The sequence below is a fragment of the Siphateles boraxobius genome, unplaced genomic scaffold (genome assembly GCF_051911475.1).
Source record: "Siphateles boraxobius isolate OS27281-9 unplaced genomic scaffold, OSU_SipBor_1 8, whole genome shotgun sequence".
Classification (NCBI taxonomy): Eukaryota; Metazoa; Chordata; class Actinopteri; order Cypriniformes; family Leuciscidae; genus Siphateles; species Siphateles boraxobius.
In genome coordinates this window covers 20,464,637-20,482,156 of record NW_027509208.1, presented here as the reverse complement: position 1 = coordinate 20,482,156, position 17,520 = coordinate 20,464,637, and the positions used below count along the sequence as shown (strand labels likewise).

At 38.2% G+C, this 17,520-nt stretch overlaps 1 protein-coding gene across 4 annotated transcripts in view; it reads right to left on the bottom strand.

Annotated features, from left to right (window-relative positions):
* Window positions 1-207: 207 nt before the first annotated feature.
* Window positions 208-17,520, bottom strand: part of flrt2 (fibronectin leucine rich transmembrane protein 2) — a 62,934-nt gene continuing 45,621 nt past the window's right edge. For 2 of the 4 annotated variants that reach the window (XM_077220478.1, XM_077220477.1), the window contains one exon: window positions 208-5,938. In XM_077220478.1, coding sequence (XP_077076593.1) covers window positions 3,546-5,534 — 1,989 coding nt within the window. In that variant the 5' untranslated portion in view covers window positions 5,535-5,938 and the 3' untranslated portion in view covers window positions 208-3,545. Of the gene's footprint in view, window positions 5,939-6,873; window positions 6,943-8,319; window positions 8,961-17,520 lie in introns of those variants that run through there. The other 2 variants (XM_077220476.1, XM_077220479.1) reach the window with 2 other exon arrangements.

Sequence of the window (17,520 nt, the reverse complement as noted above, 5' to 3'; positions counted from 1 at the left end):
TTAGCTGTCAGTAATTTTTCAGTATATGTGCAAACATAACATATATAATTTGCTTAGGTACCTCATCCTTTGAGAAATTTAACCTACTTGAGTTCACTAGCCAACAGTTCTCGACATCTATGGGTGTAATGTGTTAATTAATGTATCATGCATCATGAAACAAAAATGAAAAAAGTGAGATTTGGCTATGATGGACAAAATCAGTGGTCAATTCTGATGGCTCCTTTATTTTCCAAAAAAGCTTGGGTTCTCTATTTACAACTTGTGCAAAACATTTAAAGGTTTCAAGGACTTTACATTGTAAGTTCAATTCAAGGCACATACATGGGACAACAACAACAGTTTAGTAGTGGAAACAAACAAAAGAAATTAGATGTACTTATAGCAATCAAAAGTTACTTTGGTTCCCAATGGATTCTACTTGCAAAACCCAGCTTAAAGACCAAGCAAATCACCATACCTTTAAAACAAGAAGGTTTCAAAACTCGTAGAACCACTCCCCATCCTCATTATGAAGAAAAAAAAATACCCAGGATGCTGTAACACATGCCATTTTGTGGATGTTGTTCAGCTAGTCTTGGCTGTTAAACTGAACTGCCACTTGGTAATCAATTCATTCAAATATCAGATAGATTTTGCTTTATCCTAATGTAAAACTACTATATCCACCAATGTGCTGAAGTCTGTATTAAATAAGTTTTAATAGAGATATCTACCAAACTGCACAGGTGAGAAAACATTCAAAAAATAATACAAAATATATTCTGTCAAAAAATAATGAAAGGGACACAAAAAGATGAAAGATGTATTCAGCCACATGTGTGGTAGTGCTTTGTTCAGACTGACCTCACAGTCATTTAGAGTAATTATTCCAAACTAAATCAATGTGCTTTTTCAAGAGACGGATTGACTGTTGGTTAGAATTATGGATGCAAGGCATTGCTCAGTCCTTTTTGTGTAATGCATCCATTTGACTACAGGGCCAGTACTGTGATTTTCAGCTCATCCATAGAAAATAATGAACAATGTTCTCCACACGAGTGAGGCAATGATTCACTCTGAATCATAACACACCATTCTTGTCTGGAGGATAGACCTTGGTTTGTTAGCAATGTCATCTATTGATGTCTGTCAGGATGTAGTTTGCCACTGCCCTTCAAAATGTGTGCTTTCCATTTAGTCTTTGCCGTCAAAATGTGTAACTCTCACTGTAATCCACAGATCTCTGCATAAATGATGTCAAATCCCTCACATGAACCACATTAAGACATACTGCTGGGTTACAGTAAGGCAATAGATAAAACTGTTTTGTGTTTAGTATGAAACATTTCTGGTTTTGGTAACGACCCAGCAAAAACCCTCCACGCTAGGCCTGAGGTCGTCAGTAGAGGGAATGCTGTATTGGATAGTGGCACAAATAAGTTCCTCTGCTTAGCCTGCCTTTACTTTTCTCTCTGTGAAAATAAGTCGGTGAGAGGCTTGAGACCGATTTATCTCACTAACGGGTTAACTTTGCAGCGATTCATTTGGGTCTGTGCCACTGCAACCGCCTCCTCTCGGGGAACCTGAGCCTGACAACCGCACCGGACTTGTGTTGAGGAAGTCTGTTAAAAGGAGTTACGGGTGGCCACATGATTTGAAATGAATTGTTAATGGTGTACACATCAGTTAAAAGCCTTCAGATGAGAAATGGAGCCCCTAGGATGTTCCAGATTTCAAGGAAAGTAGGGACGGGGTGGTCGAAGCAGCCTGCTGGGATGCTAATGAGAAACAATTTCAAGACCACAGAAGTGCAGTAGCCCTTTTTTCCCTTTTAGAGAGCATTTTGTTTGTGACACGCACTGAGGCAAACCTTGTGTGTTGTTGGTAGTTAACCCATGCAAGCACCAACTGTTAGTCACAGAAATCAAACATCTGTTAGATTTCGAGTAATTCCAAAAGCAATTTGGATGTAAACAAGAATCCCGCGATCTAGTCTTACACTTAATGGCAAGTTGGAGGGCGATGAATAGTTAACTCCAACAATTAGGACCCCACCCCCACCCCAACTACAAGCCCAATCCAGAATCCTCCTGCCAAGCGAAAATAACCTCTGATTTTTTTCTTCCCCCCCTTTCTTAGACCAGGGATTATGCAGTGGGGGTTTGAACTCAGCCCACAAAATAAAATCTTGTCAAAGCAAGTAAAGTATATGAGTAACAGCACATGATAAATACTTCACAGTAAGCCTGCATTCCAAACTCGGCTCTCTGTCCTGGAAAACTGGTGCGCCATTAAACAATAGTCCTAATTGCACTCATGCAGGGATCAAAAACTCTTTCAAAGACATAATCTGACATGTTCCAAGTTCTTCTCCATGAAAAGAAGGCTTTTGTTTAAACGTTCATTCATCATCCCACCTGATGTGATGCATGATTAAAAAGGGTTTTGGTCAGTAAAGGAAAAGCAAGACAATGATGGGGATGTCACTGTAGAATGTTCCTGATCACATTCATGTGAGAGAACAGAAATAGATAGAGAGGTGGAGCTCTGTGAAATGCCCTGGGCATTATTTTCAGAAAGGGCAATTTAAGTATATAAAAGGGAAAAGACTCGGTTGAAGTTTTTCATAATTTCTTATGTTTTACAATTTATAATTTAAGAAAACATGATTCAGATTACAGAGCTCCCTCCGGATATTCATAGTTTACCTAAGGGGCTTAGCTATTATAATGCCTAATTTTATGTTTGGGCTGCTAATTACTTGAAAATAAGACTCCAGCACAAAAGTTATCCACACAAAAGTCATAAATATGACATGCTAGAGTGTTTGTGGTCTATTTGAGATAATATTATCTGAATGGACTGAAACAAGCTGCCCCCTGGTGGGTAACATTAAATATAAACACGCCCTAGAAAATGCTTGCACAGGAACCCTTAGGCCCATCTCTCTACCGCGATCATCGATGTCAGCCTCTCCTTCTGAGAACTGCAGGGTGTTGAAGAGTGGTCCTTTTCCCTTCAAATGTGATTTCCACAAAACTAATTTCCAGAATGACTGCCCTTTCTCTCTGCAGCATTTTGAAAGTGCACTTCAATTCCAAAGAAAAAGAAATAAAAACTCAGCTCCTTTTTTGTACTGCAGCTTAATCAGCTGTGTTTTGGTTTCCTGACCACTGTTATCTTAACTACTGTTGTGTGAAGGGGTAGCTGTATTTCAGCACAAAGGGCATATTTTGGTTGAGTGGTTAGCAATGTTTTCAAGATCTTAAAGTGGTTGAGAGGCAAAACCTGTGGACTGCACTTGCAGCAGGTAGCCAACGTCTATGGCGTCAACATATATGCAGCGTCTTTGAGTGAAACCACTTTGAGCCTCACAAATTACAAAACCATTTCATATTTACTAAGAATAGAAAATATAGCAGAATTCCACATAGTTGTCCACAGTATAAATTACCATGTTGACTGCACCTGGAAATATATATATGTATATGTATATGTATATTGTACAGTATATTGAACTACATTTTCTTTGAACAAATGGTTGTAGCATCCATTTAAAAGCATCATGTGTGGCAGAAGTCCACACTGGGAACGTTACTGCTCTTGCAATAAGCTATGCTATTGTTACTAAGGTGACAGTCTCGAAGGCCAATTCCTCCATTAGGTGTGTAGATGGGCTGAATTCTGAAGTCCCCTTTTAAAAGCTGCTCATTGTTTAGCGACACTATCTGAAAGCTTGTTTCAGTCATTTCCAGGATGGAGTTATCCTTTTTGGTGCCGGCCTCGCAGTAGTCATCTTTTCTCCTGCCGCGATTGTATTTCCATTTGGATGACGATGACCTGCTTTTCTTGTGCATGTGCCAGCAAAACACACTTAGAAGTGTCACTAAGACCACCAACACTGCCCCACCAATCACTCCAGCTAATAGGAGTGTGGAGGTGTTGTCTTGTTGGGCAGCCTGCTCGGATTCAGAGTTCGTGGATGTAGATTTGGTCTTAGCCTCAGAACAGATAGTATCCTCGCCTGGTCTGTAAGTGTTAAGAGTATCCAGAACGTACACGCAGATGCGGTAGATAGACCTGGGCTCCAAATTTGACAGGCTAAGTCTTCGTTGGTATCCTGGGACTGTTCTTTCTCGATGGATGTCGCTCATCAAACTCTGCCCCATTTTGACCCAAGTCACCTTATAAGCAGTCACAGTGAAGTAAGATTCCCAGCTCACATCAATACAGGTAGAATTAACAACATGAAAGGAGATTTTTAAGGGGTCTTCATAAGGAGGTAGGGGACCAGGAGGGAAATGTGGAACTGGGGGAGTGGGGTTGGCTGAGGCGGGGTAAAAAGCAGTGAGTGAAATGGTGGTGAACTGGGTGGTTCTAGAGGTGGTCGTACTGATGGTGGTGGTTCTGCGGGGTGGCAATGTAGATGGATATGAATGGGTTGGCCAAGGATGCAACACAGTACCTGCAGGGCAGTCAATGGCATCTAAGGTGAGCTCTCGAATTACCATGCCACGCACCCTTTCTGGACTCTGACATGTAAACCCGCGGACATTTATTGAAGAGGGCAGAGACCTGAGCCATGCAATGACCCACTTAATGCTGCAATCACAACGCCAGAGGTTGTTTCTTGCATTAAGGTGCCTCAGGTTTCTCAAGCCGTCAAAGACACCTGATGGGAGAAATTGTAGCTGGTTGCTAGAGATATCTAACTTCTCCAGTTTACTAAGCCCAGCAAAGGATGTCACTTTAATGATGTCCATCTGGTTTTCCTGCAGGTTGAGCTTGGTCAGGGATGCACTAGGGAGCAACGGTGGTGGAGTGGTGAGGGAGTTGCGTGCTAGGGACAGTTCTTTGAGGTTGACAAGATCCTGAAAGGTTCCCGGAGCAATGGCCTCATCCTCAAGCAAGTTCCCATCCAGCAACAGCCTCTGCAGTGTAGTGACATTCTGGAAGGCATCCTCGTCAATGTCTGCAATGCGATTCTCATCCAAACGCAGCTCCTTGAGATCTGCTGGTAATCCGATAGGAATGCTGCTCAGGTGGTTTTTGGTGAGGAAAAGAAGCTTGAGGCTGACAGCCTCTCTGAAAGCCCCCTCTTCGACCCCTACAGTTGAGATGGAGTTGTCATCCAGGTGGAGTTCCTCCAGCATGGGAAGCTGGGCAAGTGCTGCCCTTGAGATAGTCTGGATGTTGTTTTCCTGAAGGTGCAGCACTCGAACGTTCTTGGGAAGGTTGAGGGGAAATTCATCCAGCTGATTTCCATATAGGTAAACGGTATCTACAGAGGCAACATTGTGTAGCTCCAACGGAAAGCCGGCATTGTTGATCTGATTGTTGTGGAGGAAGAGGGTCTTATATCCCTCTTGCACCCCCAGAGGCACAGACGTCAGGCTTCTCTCATTACAGTAAACAAATGTTATATCGCAGCGGCACTCCTCGGGACAGGAGGAGACAGGGCTGAACTGCACATGCAAGCTCAACAACACTGTCAACCAAAAGCGAAGAAATGAAGTCCAATCATTATTCCAGAATCCAGCTTGAAACTCCATAATGAAAAAGAAAAGGAGGAAACGGAAATGGCAAGACAAAATCAGTGGTTGGAGGGAGTAAAAAGGAAATATAACAAATCCAGCAAAAATTAAGTCCTTTAAAAGATTATTATAATGTGCAGTTTGCAGATAACCAGGAATTTAAGGAGTAATCCCTTGATAATTTCTAGTCCTTGTCTGGAGATGGTCTCATTAGAGTGCACGGGTTCTCTCACTTTAGCCATCCATGCTGAGGAATCAGATCATTGCAGAACTGCTCTAAATCAATGTAGGGCCCATGCAGGGTGTGACTGAGAGAGTGCTGAAGCACTGTGCCACACCATCCACCTCCCAGCCTGCTGTCAAGTGCTGATGGGCCCCAGCCCCGGCTGTTTCTGGACGATGTGACATTTGTGTCCAGAGACCTGTTTCAAAAGAAGGAGAAATTAGAATCCAAAAGTTAACAACAAAAGCATAGTAGGCCAACAAACCTTATCCATTCATGTTGTTCACTGACTCCATAAAATGCACAAAAATTATAATCATTTAGAAAACTTACAATTAATGCCTTCATTAATTCTTAATTAAATCTAAAATTAAAATTAAGTCTCAAGAGCATGGTAATGCATAAATGGGTTTTAATTCACAAATTTCAATAAATAAATAAACACCAATAAATAAATAAAATACAATGTAGGGGAAAATAACTTAACAAAACATGAAGCAAGGAGTATGTGGTTCCACATAACTTTTGTGTTTATTAAAGGTATTTCCAAGTACATGGCTACTGCTTATGCAATATTCTCTGTTTACTATATGGTTGTCTTCATTGTGCATCATAGAATATGCACGTCCCGCTTGAGCATAGCTCAAAGGGGGAAAAATGACTTGAGGGAGTGGGTGTGTCCTACACAGCTCAGAGTGACAAATGCTGCCTGTCAAATTACATGGGATCGGGGTATAATTTAGCCTCTCTACCTGCAATAAATTATCAATACAGGGTTTTTTTCTCAGCAAAAAAAAAGGTTTTATGTTAGCTCAAGATCTCAGAATCTCTACTCACACTGAATATACCGTTCAGACTGTATTGTTCTCATTTCTGAGTGATTTGAATAAAAAAAAAAATAAAATAAAAGTAAGCTGAATGTGCACTGTTTTTCATCATTTTACAATTATTTATATTTGTCCAACTGCCCTTTATCCAACACTTCTTTTTTTTTCCGTTTTAACCTGGGGTAGTTTTTTTCTCATAAAATAGAAAGCAGGCTTTTTGGCTGGCATTTACATTTCGTGAAATATGACAGCAGTATACTGTTTTGTACTTGACAATTGTTTTCATTGTAACTGTAAAATCACATACTTCTTGAAATCTTGAGCCTTCAACAAACATCTTTGCATTGGACTGCTCCTTTTGTGACCTGACCATCTGCTTTGTTAACAGAGTTAAGACAATCAATGCCTGGCAAGAGATCACTTATCTTTACCAAGAAGCAAGCTGTGACAGATGTGATTTAAATAAGATACATTACCGGAAAACAAAAACAAATATATGTTTAAATTTGCATTAAAATGCATATTGTGAGTATAAAGACGTTTACAGCAAACTATAACCTACACTGTAAAAAATAAAATAAAATAAAAGTTCATAATGTTAAAAAACTGTGACAGTAAAAACCTGCTAATTGGTTACCTGTAAGTTTCCTTACTATATACAGTAAAAAGTATATTTGCTTTAACAGACAATACATGTACTTTTACAGTGAAATATTAAAATATTTTTTTTAAAGTATGAATCAAAGTATACATATTAAAGTATGATTCACCAAGTAAAACAGTAAAAAGATACCCAGAAATGATGCATCACATTTAATTACATTGTATTTAATAATTTAGTATTTGTATTTATTCTTACTATTATAATAATTTATGTTACTCATTTTATGTTACAATTCACTGAATTATTCATGTCATGGGTTACCCGATGGTGTTATGCGTTTGTGTGCTACACATGCACAGTCTGTATTGTATGTTTATTGACTATTGTTCATGGAAAGGCCATTTTTTTCTAAACGTTGGTTCATCGTGTGGTCTTCCATTTTACCACCTTTATTAATTCGGTGCTTATTTAACAAATTATCCTATATTTTAGTTGTTCAATTGGTTGCTATAATATCAGTTAAGAAAATATACAGTTTAGAAACGTATATTTTACGTTAAGAACTGCAAACTATGAAGACACCAAACTACCATCCCTAATGGCTGAATCGTCACATTTTTATAGGTCGACTTTCTGACAACAGCTAAGGTAAACTGTATCTTGAGAAAATAGCATGTTCTCAAAAAGAAAGAAAAAAATAGCTAATAAAAAACAACATTAAAAGTTTGTATCGTAGGAAACAGTTCGAGGCAGATCAGGTGAACAGTTGATGTGAATGAATAACCAGATGGTTCTGAGCGCCGAGCTTAAGAAACGGTGCTATGACGCGCGTTTATGTTTGACCAGATAAACTGCTTTAGTTATCCACTATTTACCCTAAATATATTATTTGAGATGTTGAAATGATGCCAATCCATGAACGCAGCAGCAGTTTGCGGAAAAGTAAAAGCCACAGTTAAGCAGAATAGTTTCGGACGACATGCCTGGAAACTATAGGGCAATGCAACTTACAAGTAGTTATTCATGTCCAAAACCAACAGTTTTAATTTAACATGTGGATGTCAAGTATAACCTATTCCTGGATTTAGACGGGTAAATGGACCGGATCCACCACAATAAATGCAATTGTCTCCATTAAAATCAGCCTACCTTATAAAACATGATTTTATCCGTATATTTCAAGCTCACAGAACATTTGTCCTCCTATCCTTGTTCTTCATGCGCACGGTGAAATTGCTGGGACGTAAAGATCCAACGCCATTCCCAAAACATGCTGTTCTACCGAATCAGTTCCGAGCTCCTCTCCGCCCGTGGCTCCTCCGGACACCATACCGACTCCCGTGTGGAGAGCTCAGTGCGCGCGCTTACTACTTTTGCCGAATTGATTCCCTCTGTTCCCCTTTCCACGGCTGAACACTCGTTTAAACCTTTAACTTACATCAAATTAACATTTGCAAAATCCACTTTCTCCAGGGGTCGGAAAACTCGCCGAAAAAAATCCAAAAATCCAAAAATCCATCCACGTCACCGCGTATCATATCATCATATAGTTCGAGAAAGCGAATCAAAAGAGTTCGTCGATTTATCTCCGAGAGATGTTTACAGAGCAAAACTGCGATGGTAATGATCTGTTCTCTTCTGCACACCTCCGTCCTCTCTCTCTCTCTCTCTCTCTCTCTCTCTCTCTCTCTCTCTCTCTCTCTCTCTCTCTCTCTCTCTCTCTCTCTCCCCTTCGGTCGATCCTCCCACACTGTCCTAAGTAAAGAGATTTCAGGCTGGGGTTGAATGACACACATTTTAAGTTCCTCAACTGTTTAAGGGTACGAGCTTGTTTTTCGTGTTGATATGTTTATATTTGACCATTTACTTCAATGTTAGTCTACATGAAATTATTCTACATTACTTTTTTCTATGTATCTCCTTATTTGATTCCCCCTTATGCCCTTAAGTAAATGTACGACTTCTAGAAAAAAAAAAAAAAATATATATATATATATATATATATATATTAGTGCTGTCAAACGATTAACATTTTTTTAAAAATAATGGGACAAATATAAATCAAGGGACATTTAGAATAGATACAAATGTGCGACTAATTGCGAGTTAAATACGCTAATGCGATTAATCGCATTAGTCGCACATTTGTATCTATTCTAAATGTCCCTTGATTTCTATTTGTCCCATTATTTTTTTCTATTTTTAATGCTCTTATCAACATGGAAAAGTGGATCGGCAGTAAGTTTGTTCTTAGCTGTGGTATCCATTTGTTTCTGTCTGAAGTCATCCATTGTAGAGCTTAGATCGGGCCCAAAAAATCAAGCCCGACCCTACCTGACCCCTTGCACATTGTGTCCAAGCCCGGCCCGGCCCGACACATTAACTGTAGCCTAATTATAAGCCCGAGCACGATTTAAACTCGACTGTTTTTTTAATACGTGGGTTGTTATAACTGTCGTTCTCAGCCTACTTTCTATGTTAGTTTCTCATGCCCGTAACATTTATGTTTTGTCCCGCTCCCGCCCGCAAATAGCCTTTTTTTTTTTTTTTTGTAGGCTACCTCCAAATAGGCTACTTTCACCTACGTGTCGCCACCATACACATAAATGTTCCTGATCCATTATTTGTTATTAAAGCATTAACACACAAACCACTGTTATAACATAAAAGCAAGCAGGCTACTGAGTGCATGGTTTGGCATGACTGAATGCAGGCAAAGTGTGCTCCCTTAAAAATTCCTAAAAAGCTGACATCAGTTCATCGCAATCTCACACATCTCTGTTATTATCAATGAAGCTGACGGCACAATGAATCTTTCATAATATATACACTTTGTTTGTTATAATTAGATGATTTGCCAGCATACAGAATTCAGCTCTGAACAAAAAGTCAGTTTTGAGCGGTGAGTGGAGTCTATCTTAAATGCTTCTGATTGGCCATTGCGTTCAAGAAATCAACACACATGTCTGTGATTGGCTATATCTTTCAACGCTGCAAACATGTTATAAAAAGAAACTGGCCTGTAAATTGTTTCTATTTTGTTTTAGTTGTTCTTTTTGCTTTTCTGCAACATATGAATAAAAATGTATTAGTTTTTATCTTTTATTCATAGATATTTCTAGTTTGCGGGATGTCCTGCGAATCGTTTTATTCTCCCGTACCCAAACACACAGAGTGAGTGCATTAACGCCCGCGCTCGCACTCGGCCATCAAATCTAGTCCCGCGAATCTAGTCCTGCGTCGCACTCTATTGTGTTGCACGTCTCTAGATTGGCGTCTCGCGCTCGCGCCATCCACTCAAAACGTAACTACTACTACCACTCCTACTACTCTTTGGCCGGCGCGCAAGCCCAAACGAGTGTGTGCTCGTTTGCCTGTTGTTTTGTTTCCGGTCTAGCTATCGGTGTGATGTTGTAGTTTTTCTAACGTTACAAGTTGTTGCAACAGCATGTGAAACAAACTACAAAGTTTGCTAGGCCAAAAAGAGCGTTAATCTCGCGATAATTTTTTTTTTGACGCCGTTAAAATGTGTTTGCGTTAACGCCGTTAATAACGCGTTTAACTGACAGCACTAATATATATATATATATATATATATATATGAAAGCATGGAAATTCACCTTAACCCAACCCCCTAAACCATAATGAGTAGCCTACGAATTAGCCACTTAAAATACTAACGTGTTGCAAGTGGTGGTGGAGCACAAAATATTTTTTTTTTCATGCAAATACACTGAATATGTCCAGTCTCTATTTTCAAATTCATCATCAATCATTCAAAAGTATTATAAAAGTGGTTTATACTTGTTTCTTCTGAAGTCGTAAGATTTAAGTAACCTAGTGTTTCAGTGAAAATGTTGACTTCCTAGTTCAGAGCACTCATAAAAGAGGCAATGAGTCAGATCTTTTGAATGAACTCAAAACTGATTTATTCCACAAACACACCCTGATTAATTAGTTTTACCTTACCGTTACTTTCCCACTCTTAGAAAAAAAGTTTGGCAACACAGTGTCCTTGTTACATAGGTTACATAGTAATAACAGTAAATTATGCATAATTATGCATCTAACCCTCAACCAAATCTTAATCCTACCCTAACCCTATAGTAAGTACATGTAGTTGCTTAATATTAGTACTCAATTACACTGTAACAATGACACCTTAAAATAAAGTGTAACCAAAAGTTCTATAGGGTTCTATATAGATTATGATTTTAAATACATGTTTATGCCAAAAACGTTATGTAGCCTATTAATGTCTAAAATGATTGCATACAATCTATTCTCTAGTGATAAAGTATGAGGTGTTTAATTAATACAATTTAATTAATAAAAATATATAGGTGAATATTAAAACCAAATTAAAAATAAATCTATAAAATTATTTATTCTAAGAATTCAACTCTTTTTTTTTTGCAGTCTCTTTCAGACTAAGCAATAAATATTACATCCAGGTGTATACTATTGTTTTGAGGGTGGCTGAGGCAAAACTTAAGGAAATCTCTCCCTCTTTCTCTGTTTGAAAACCAAAGACATCTGTCTTGCTGACCGGTTAGTCATTGATATGACAAGCAGCGTCTTTGTATGAAAGCACCTTCTAAGGTAACTGCTTTCAGACAGTCTTCCAATAACGTCATGTCTAATAATGTACAACAAATTCAAGTAAGCTTAGAGATTTAAGCACATATACACACTAATATCTTGCTTTCATCCTACTACCGTACTGCCAGTGAAAGTGTTTTTCAGACACAGCTTCTCTCTCCCTCTCTCCAAGCGTAGCATTCATTAACTATTCGCTCACGGGAGTGCAAGACGCACAGAATGTGCCGAGACTGCACTCTGTCAGACTATACATTTTAATTAGGGCCAGATTACTGTAAACGCGGCATGATATTTAAATAGTGGCCGACTAACAGTGAGGGGACAGCTTGACGTAGGCCTATATCGAGTGGGAGGGAAACATCCACACACTTATTAGGACCAGAATGATTTGGCAATCAATTTGCGATCGTTAGATGAAATGACAAGGAAGGGCAGAGAATTATAATCGTTGAACATTGAGAAATGAGAGTGTCTCCCGCCGTATTGAAAATAAATTGATCCTAGTATCCGAGTTCCATCGTATCATGTTGCGAAGAGCCCTTTTAGTGACTTTCCAGATGTCTTTTATATTTATTTTTATCTTCTAAATGTCAGTGATTGACTGCATCGTCCTTCCCGGTCCACAAAATTTCATTTCAACATAAATCCTGCCTGCCATACAGACAATGAATTATATACTGAACTCCAAAAATATGCATAAGTAAAATGACAGGCTGCCATATTTTATATGGAATCACATTTACTTAAAAACATTGGAGTGTCTCAATCGGCTCCCTAGTTTGATAGTAAGTATCCTGCCAAGGATATCAGCCTCTCAAAATTCCTGAGTGTCTAGTTACACTAAGTGCAAATAGCCCACCTTGTTGGCAGAGGTTATTTACACTAACCCCACCCACTGACGCCTGGTTGGGCCAGACACAATTATTGAAGACCTTGCATTATTACCAGTGTCCATATATTTTTACATGGTGTAAATACAATAGTGTCAATTGCCGCTGCCTAAAAATCCCATATAAACCAGTGAGCACTATATTCATGTATCACAAATTTTGTCATGTATTCTTAAAGGGTCCAAAACAAAAATGAGGGTTTGTAAATGATTACAGTTTTCATGTAGGACAAATGTGTATTTCTTTCTTGTGTAGAACACAAAGGAAGATCCTCTGAAAAAGTCTGTTTTTATATCCAAACACTAAAAAAAATGGTGTAAAAACAATTTTAACTCAGAAATTGTGAGTAAATGTGTCAAATTAAAAATAAATATCAATACACCTTAAATTAAAAGTAATTTTGAAGTAGAAAATCAGAAATAGTATTTTCTTGTAAAACATACTTTGAACATTCTTCAAAATGTCTTATTTTGTGTTCCTTAGAAAACAAAATATGGTCTTCCAGATTTGGAATTACATGAGAAAATCATGATATTTTTTTATTTTTTTTATTGGGGCCAGTCGTGGCCTGGAGAGTCAGACTTGTAACCCGAAGGTTGTGGGTTTGATTCTCAATACCGGTAGGGAATGAACAGTGCTCGCTTCCACCCTAAATAACCAACTGAGGTGCCCTTTAGCAAGGCACCTAACCCCCAATCACTCCATGGGCGCCGCAGCTGCTCCGGGTGTGTAGCCATGGCTTATAATGTATGTGTGCTCCTAATGTGCATTTACTAACTTTAATGCAGTTAAATGCAGAGGACAATTTCCGATTATGGGTTACCATACTTGGCCTTCTCGGCATTTTCCCTCTTTTTTCACTCTTTAAAGTACCTAATGATAAATGTAACTATATAGTTTTAATAATTGGTCTAATTATTTGAGAACAGGGACATCCACAACACTAATGATAAAGACATGTAAAAACGATATTGTTGGAATCAAAAGATCGTGCCAGCTGACGAGCAATAAAAACATTGACAGCCAATCAGAATCCACGTGACTGCAAGAGCTTGAGCATGTAAAGCAGCCATCAACATAACTGCAGTGTGCACTTATAATAAACAAAACAATATGCATTGGCGTGGATGACAATATAGTTATTATTATTGTTCTTGGTGTGAACTGGCCTTTAATCACTTAAAGGAGTAGTTCACTTCAAATTGAAAATTCTGTCAACGTTTATCACCCTCAAGTTGTTTCAAACCTGAATTTCTTTCTTCTGCTGAATACAAAGGAAGATATTTTGAAGAATGTCGGTAACCAGACAGTTGATGGACCCCATTGACTTCCATAGTTGGAAACCATACTATGGAAGTCAATGGGATACATCATCTGTTTGGTTATACTGACATTCTTCAAAATATATTCTTTTGTGTTCAGCAGAAGAAAGAAATTCATGTAACAATCAGGACACAATCATGTCACATGTAGGCTAATTGAATCAATTGTTTATTGGATTGTGTCCTTGCTTATACCAGAATTTGTGTTCACAATATACTGCTTCGCAAAATAGAGATAGAGAGCAGAATGAGACGTAGTGCTACGTTACCAGAATAGTTAGCAATACTTGCAAAGTAGAAGGTTTTCTAAAGTATTTGCTCATGCCTTTCAGTTTCATTATACAGCAGTGCCAGGACACAATTTACAGCTCCTTTTATGCAAGTGACGGAATTTATTTTACTTTCTTATTGCTTTTAATGAACCACATGGCCCTTCAGCAGCCAGCTACTCAAACAAACAAATGCAGAACTACTGCGCACAGGAGTTTTACTAGTCTGAAGTGTTGCTACCAAAACTCATGTGTGATTTATATTCTTCATCACACCGTGAAAAGTGCACGGATCCTTTTTCTTAAGACAACATACAACATACTATAATATAGTTACATTTGAACTGTTCAGACCTCTAATGCAGTATGACCATATCCAAGACGTTTAAGTGTTAAATATTTAATAGTTGAGACCAAACATGAACACTTTGTGGGTAAAAACACCTAGGTTTGTTTAATAATAATAATAATAATAATAATAATAATCATTTAAATGTAATTCAAATGTTAACAAATGCGTTCAGTATAATTTCAAGTATAATTTCGAATGGCCGCGTTGAGTCTCTTTTTAAGAAATCTGAAATTGTTAAGAGTAAAATTGAACTTATTCATGTTTTTAACTTCTTGTGTCTCAAGCAAGCTGCATGCAGTAGTGATGTTACGTTTGTGAACAAATCGGTGTTTTACAATAAATAAATGTTTTAGAGAATTGTGTGTGTTTTTGTTTTGTGAGCAAGTTGTAACAGGAAAAGAAAAAAAAAGATCAGCTTTTTTTACAATGCAAGATGCTTAAATGCTCTTTTATGAGTCTTGGTAGATCCATAGACATACATTTTAAGGATAATAAGACTTGTTTCACTTGTTACTGTTTTTATTGTGAATCGGTTGAGTAAATGATTCAGAGACTCACTTCCCCAGACTTGTGGCCAAAAACAATATCATAAGTCACTTGTCGAAACCTGCAGACAGGGTAAGTAAATTAACTTGAATGAAAACTTACAGGCTTCTGAATGTGAAATATGTAGACATACTTACTATAAAACCATAATCTGTATACAGTAGCTGAGAATAAACACTAACACCCTCTGGCTGATATCATCTCTATTTCTAAAAAAAATATTCTACAAACTTGCATACATAGTTTTGACTCATATCACATCATCTGATGGAAATGTTCCACTGCTGATAGATTTGACTGGAAATAGGTTTCAGGTCACATTTATTCTGCTGTTTGAACACTCAGTGGGTGTCCTGGAGGCAAAGCTTAAAATCTGGATCAAAGCCTTCACTCACTGACCCCTCTGGACCCAATCCACAATCGGAGCACTACAGAGAGAGAACGATGCCCACACACTCTCCTGACCAACATGCATTGCACTGATTTAGTAGATGGGGTGTAACAATATATCATATCAATGTATCGCAATACAAAAATGCAACAATATGTCGTGGAGAGTGACAATATGTATTGTGTATAGTTCACCCAAATTAAAAATTACTGTTAGGGAAAAAAAAAATCAGAGTTTTAGTGTCAGTACTACATTAAACTACTATAATGTTGAATATAATGTATAACAATGCAATGGGGGAATATTTGTGGGTCCTGATAATGCCAAATGTCTTATGTTACTGCCAGTTAAAAGTGGCCTACATTACTTTACATATATCTAGTCAGTGAAAGAGTGCAAGCGTATTCGTCTAAAATAATTCTGTATCTTTAGCTTCAGAATCATGAATATTTTCATGCTGGTGTCACCATTGTCCTGTGCATTGGGTTATCAGCACCAAGCCTATTCGTTTACACCCACAATGTAATAACACATTTAGTATTTAAATAAAGAGTACATTTTTTGTTAACCTTTTATCATATGTCGAAGTATTCAGTGTCGTAATATGTATCGAATCGTGACATTAGGGTATCGTTACACCACTAGTAGATTTACATTTACTCATTTAGCTGATCTCATTTTACTCATCTTATCCAAAGCGACTTACAATTTTGCTATATATGTCTGAAGTCTCACGCCTCTGGAGCAACTAGGGGTTAAGTGTCTTGCTCAGGGACACATTGGTGTCTCACAGTGGATTCAAACCCGGGTCTCTCACACCAAAGGCATGTGTCTTATCCACTGCACCATCACCACCCAAGATTTGTATGTGTATGTGTTGTTCAATTGATTTATGGCCTGTCTAATGACTAATATAACTAGTTAATAAGAAAACAAAACAAAATGACTTTGTGAAACATAATCCGTGATGGGTTTAGTATTTGCCCTGTGCTTGAAATGTTGTCATCCTTGACATTTGTGAGCAGCTTAGCATAAGGACTTGTATAAGGACTAGGATAAGATTTTTTTTTTTTTTTTTAAAGGGTTGATTCTTTCTTATTTCCTTTGCACTTACAAACACCTTTCCAAGATGGTCAAAGAGCAAGGGTGTAATGAGCCCCCAGCGTCTTTCACAAGAGGACAGTCAAAGTATGCAATGTTTCACTCAGCCGAGCGAGACAGCTTCGGCAAGCTGTAAAAACAGGGTCTCGCAACAAGCCAGGCCTTGTTTTTTCCTGCCGACTTGGCGGAGAAAGACAGTGAGACAGAGGTCAGAGAGGCAGCCAGAGGATGGGTCTTATCCAGCGCCCTAATCCTGCCGGGAGCTCTGGCGTTTGAAGTCACATCTGCTGCGAATATCCCTCCGTCGAGCTCAGGCAGGAGGAAGTCTTAAGTCTGAGGGGGGTGAGTTTCCCCTGGTGGTGCTGATACAGCTCAACCCTCATCCTGGGTCACCTGCACTGGACCTGTATTCACATGGCTGAAGGTTTTATTGTTCTCAGAGGAAGTGCTGATCTAGAATCAGATGTCCGACGTTGCTCCGTTGTGGGTATGATTACACTGTATTGTACGTTTTAAATTATAGTTTTATTAAATATAGATGACTATAAAAACAGTGTATTTGGGTGTTTCTTCAACTACAGAACAAATTTCACAATTTACAGCAGTCCTTCAGCTAACATACAAACTTTATTGTTATATAAAAAGACATGGCGACAGAGGACAGTATGCACTGTAAATACACTGTTGAACAAAAAAAGAAAAAAACTGAAATGAAAGAACTGATGAGAGTGTAAAAAACTGCATATGATAATATGCTTTCTCCTCATGATCCACAATGCCCAAAAAGGAATTTTGTTGTTGTTGTTGTTGTTGTTGTTGTTGATGTTGTATTGCTCAGTATTAAAGTGTGATCGAATGTATTAACAAAATATTTTTT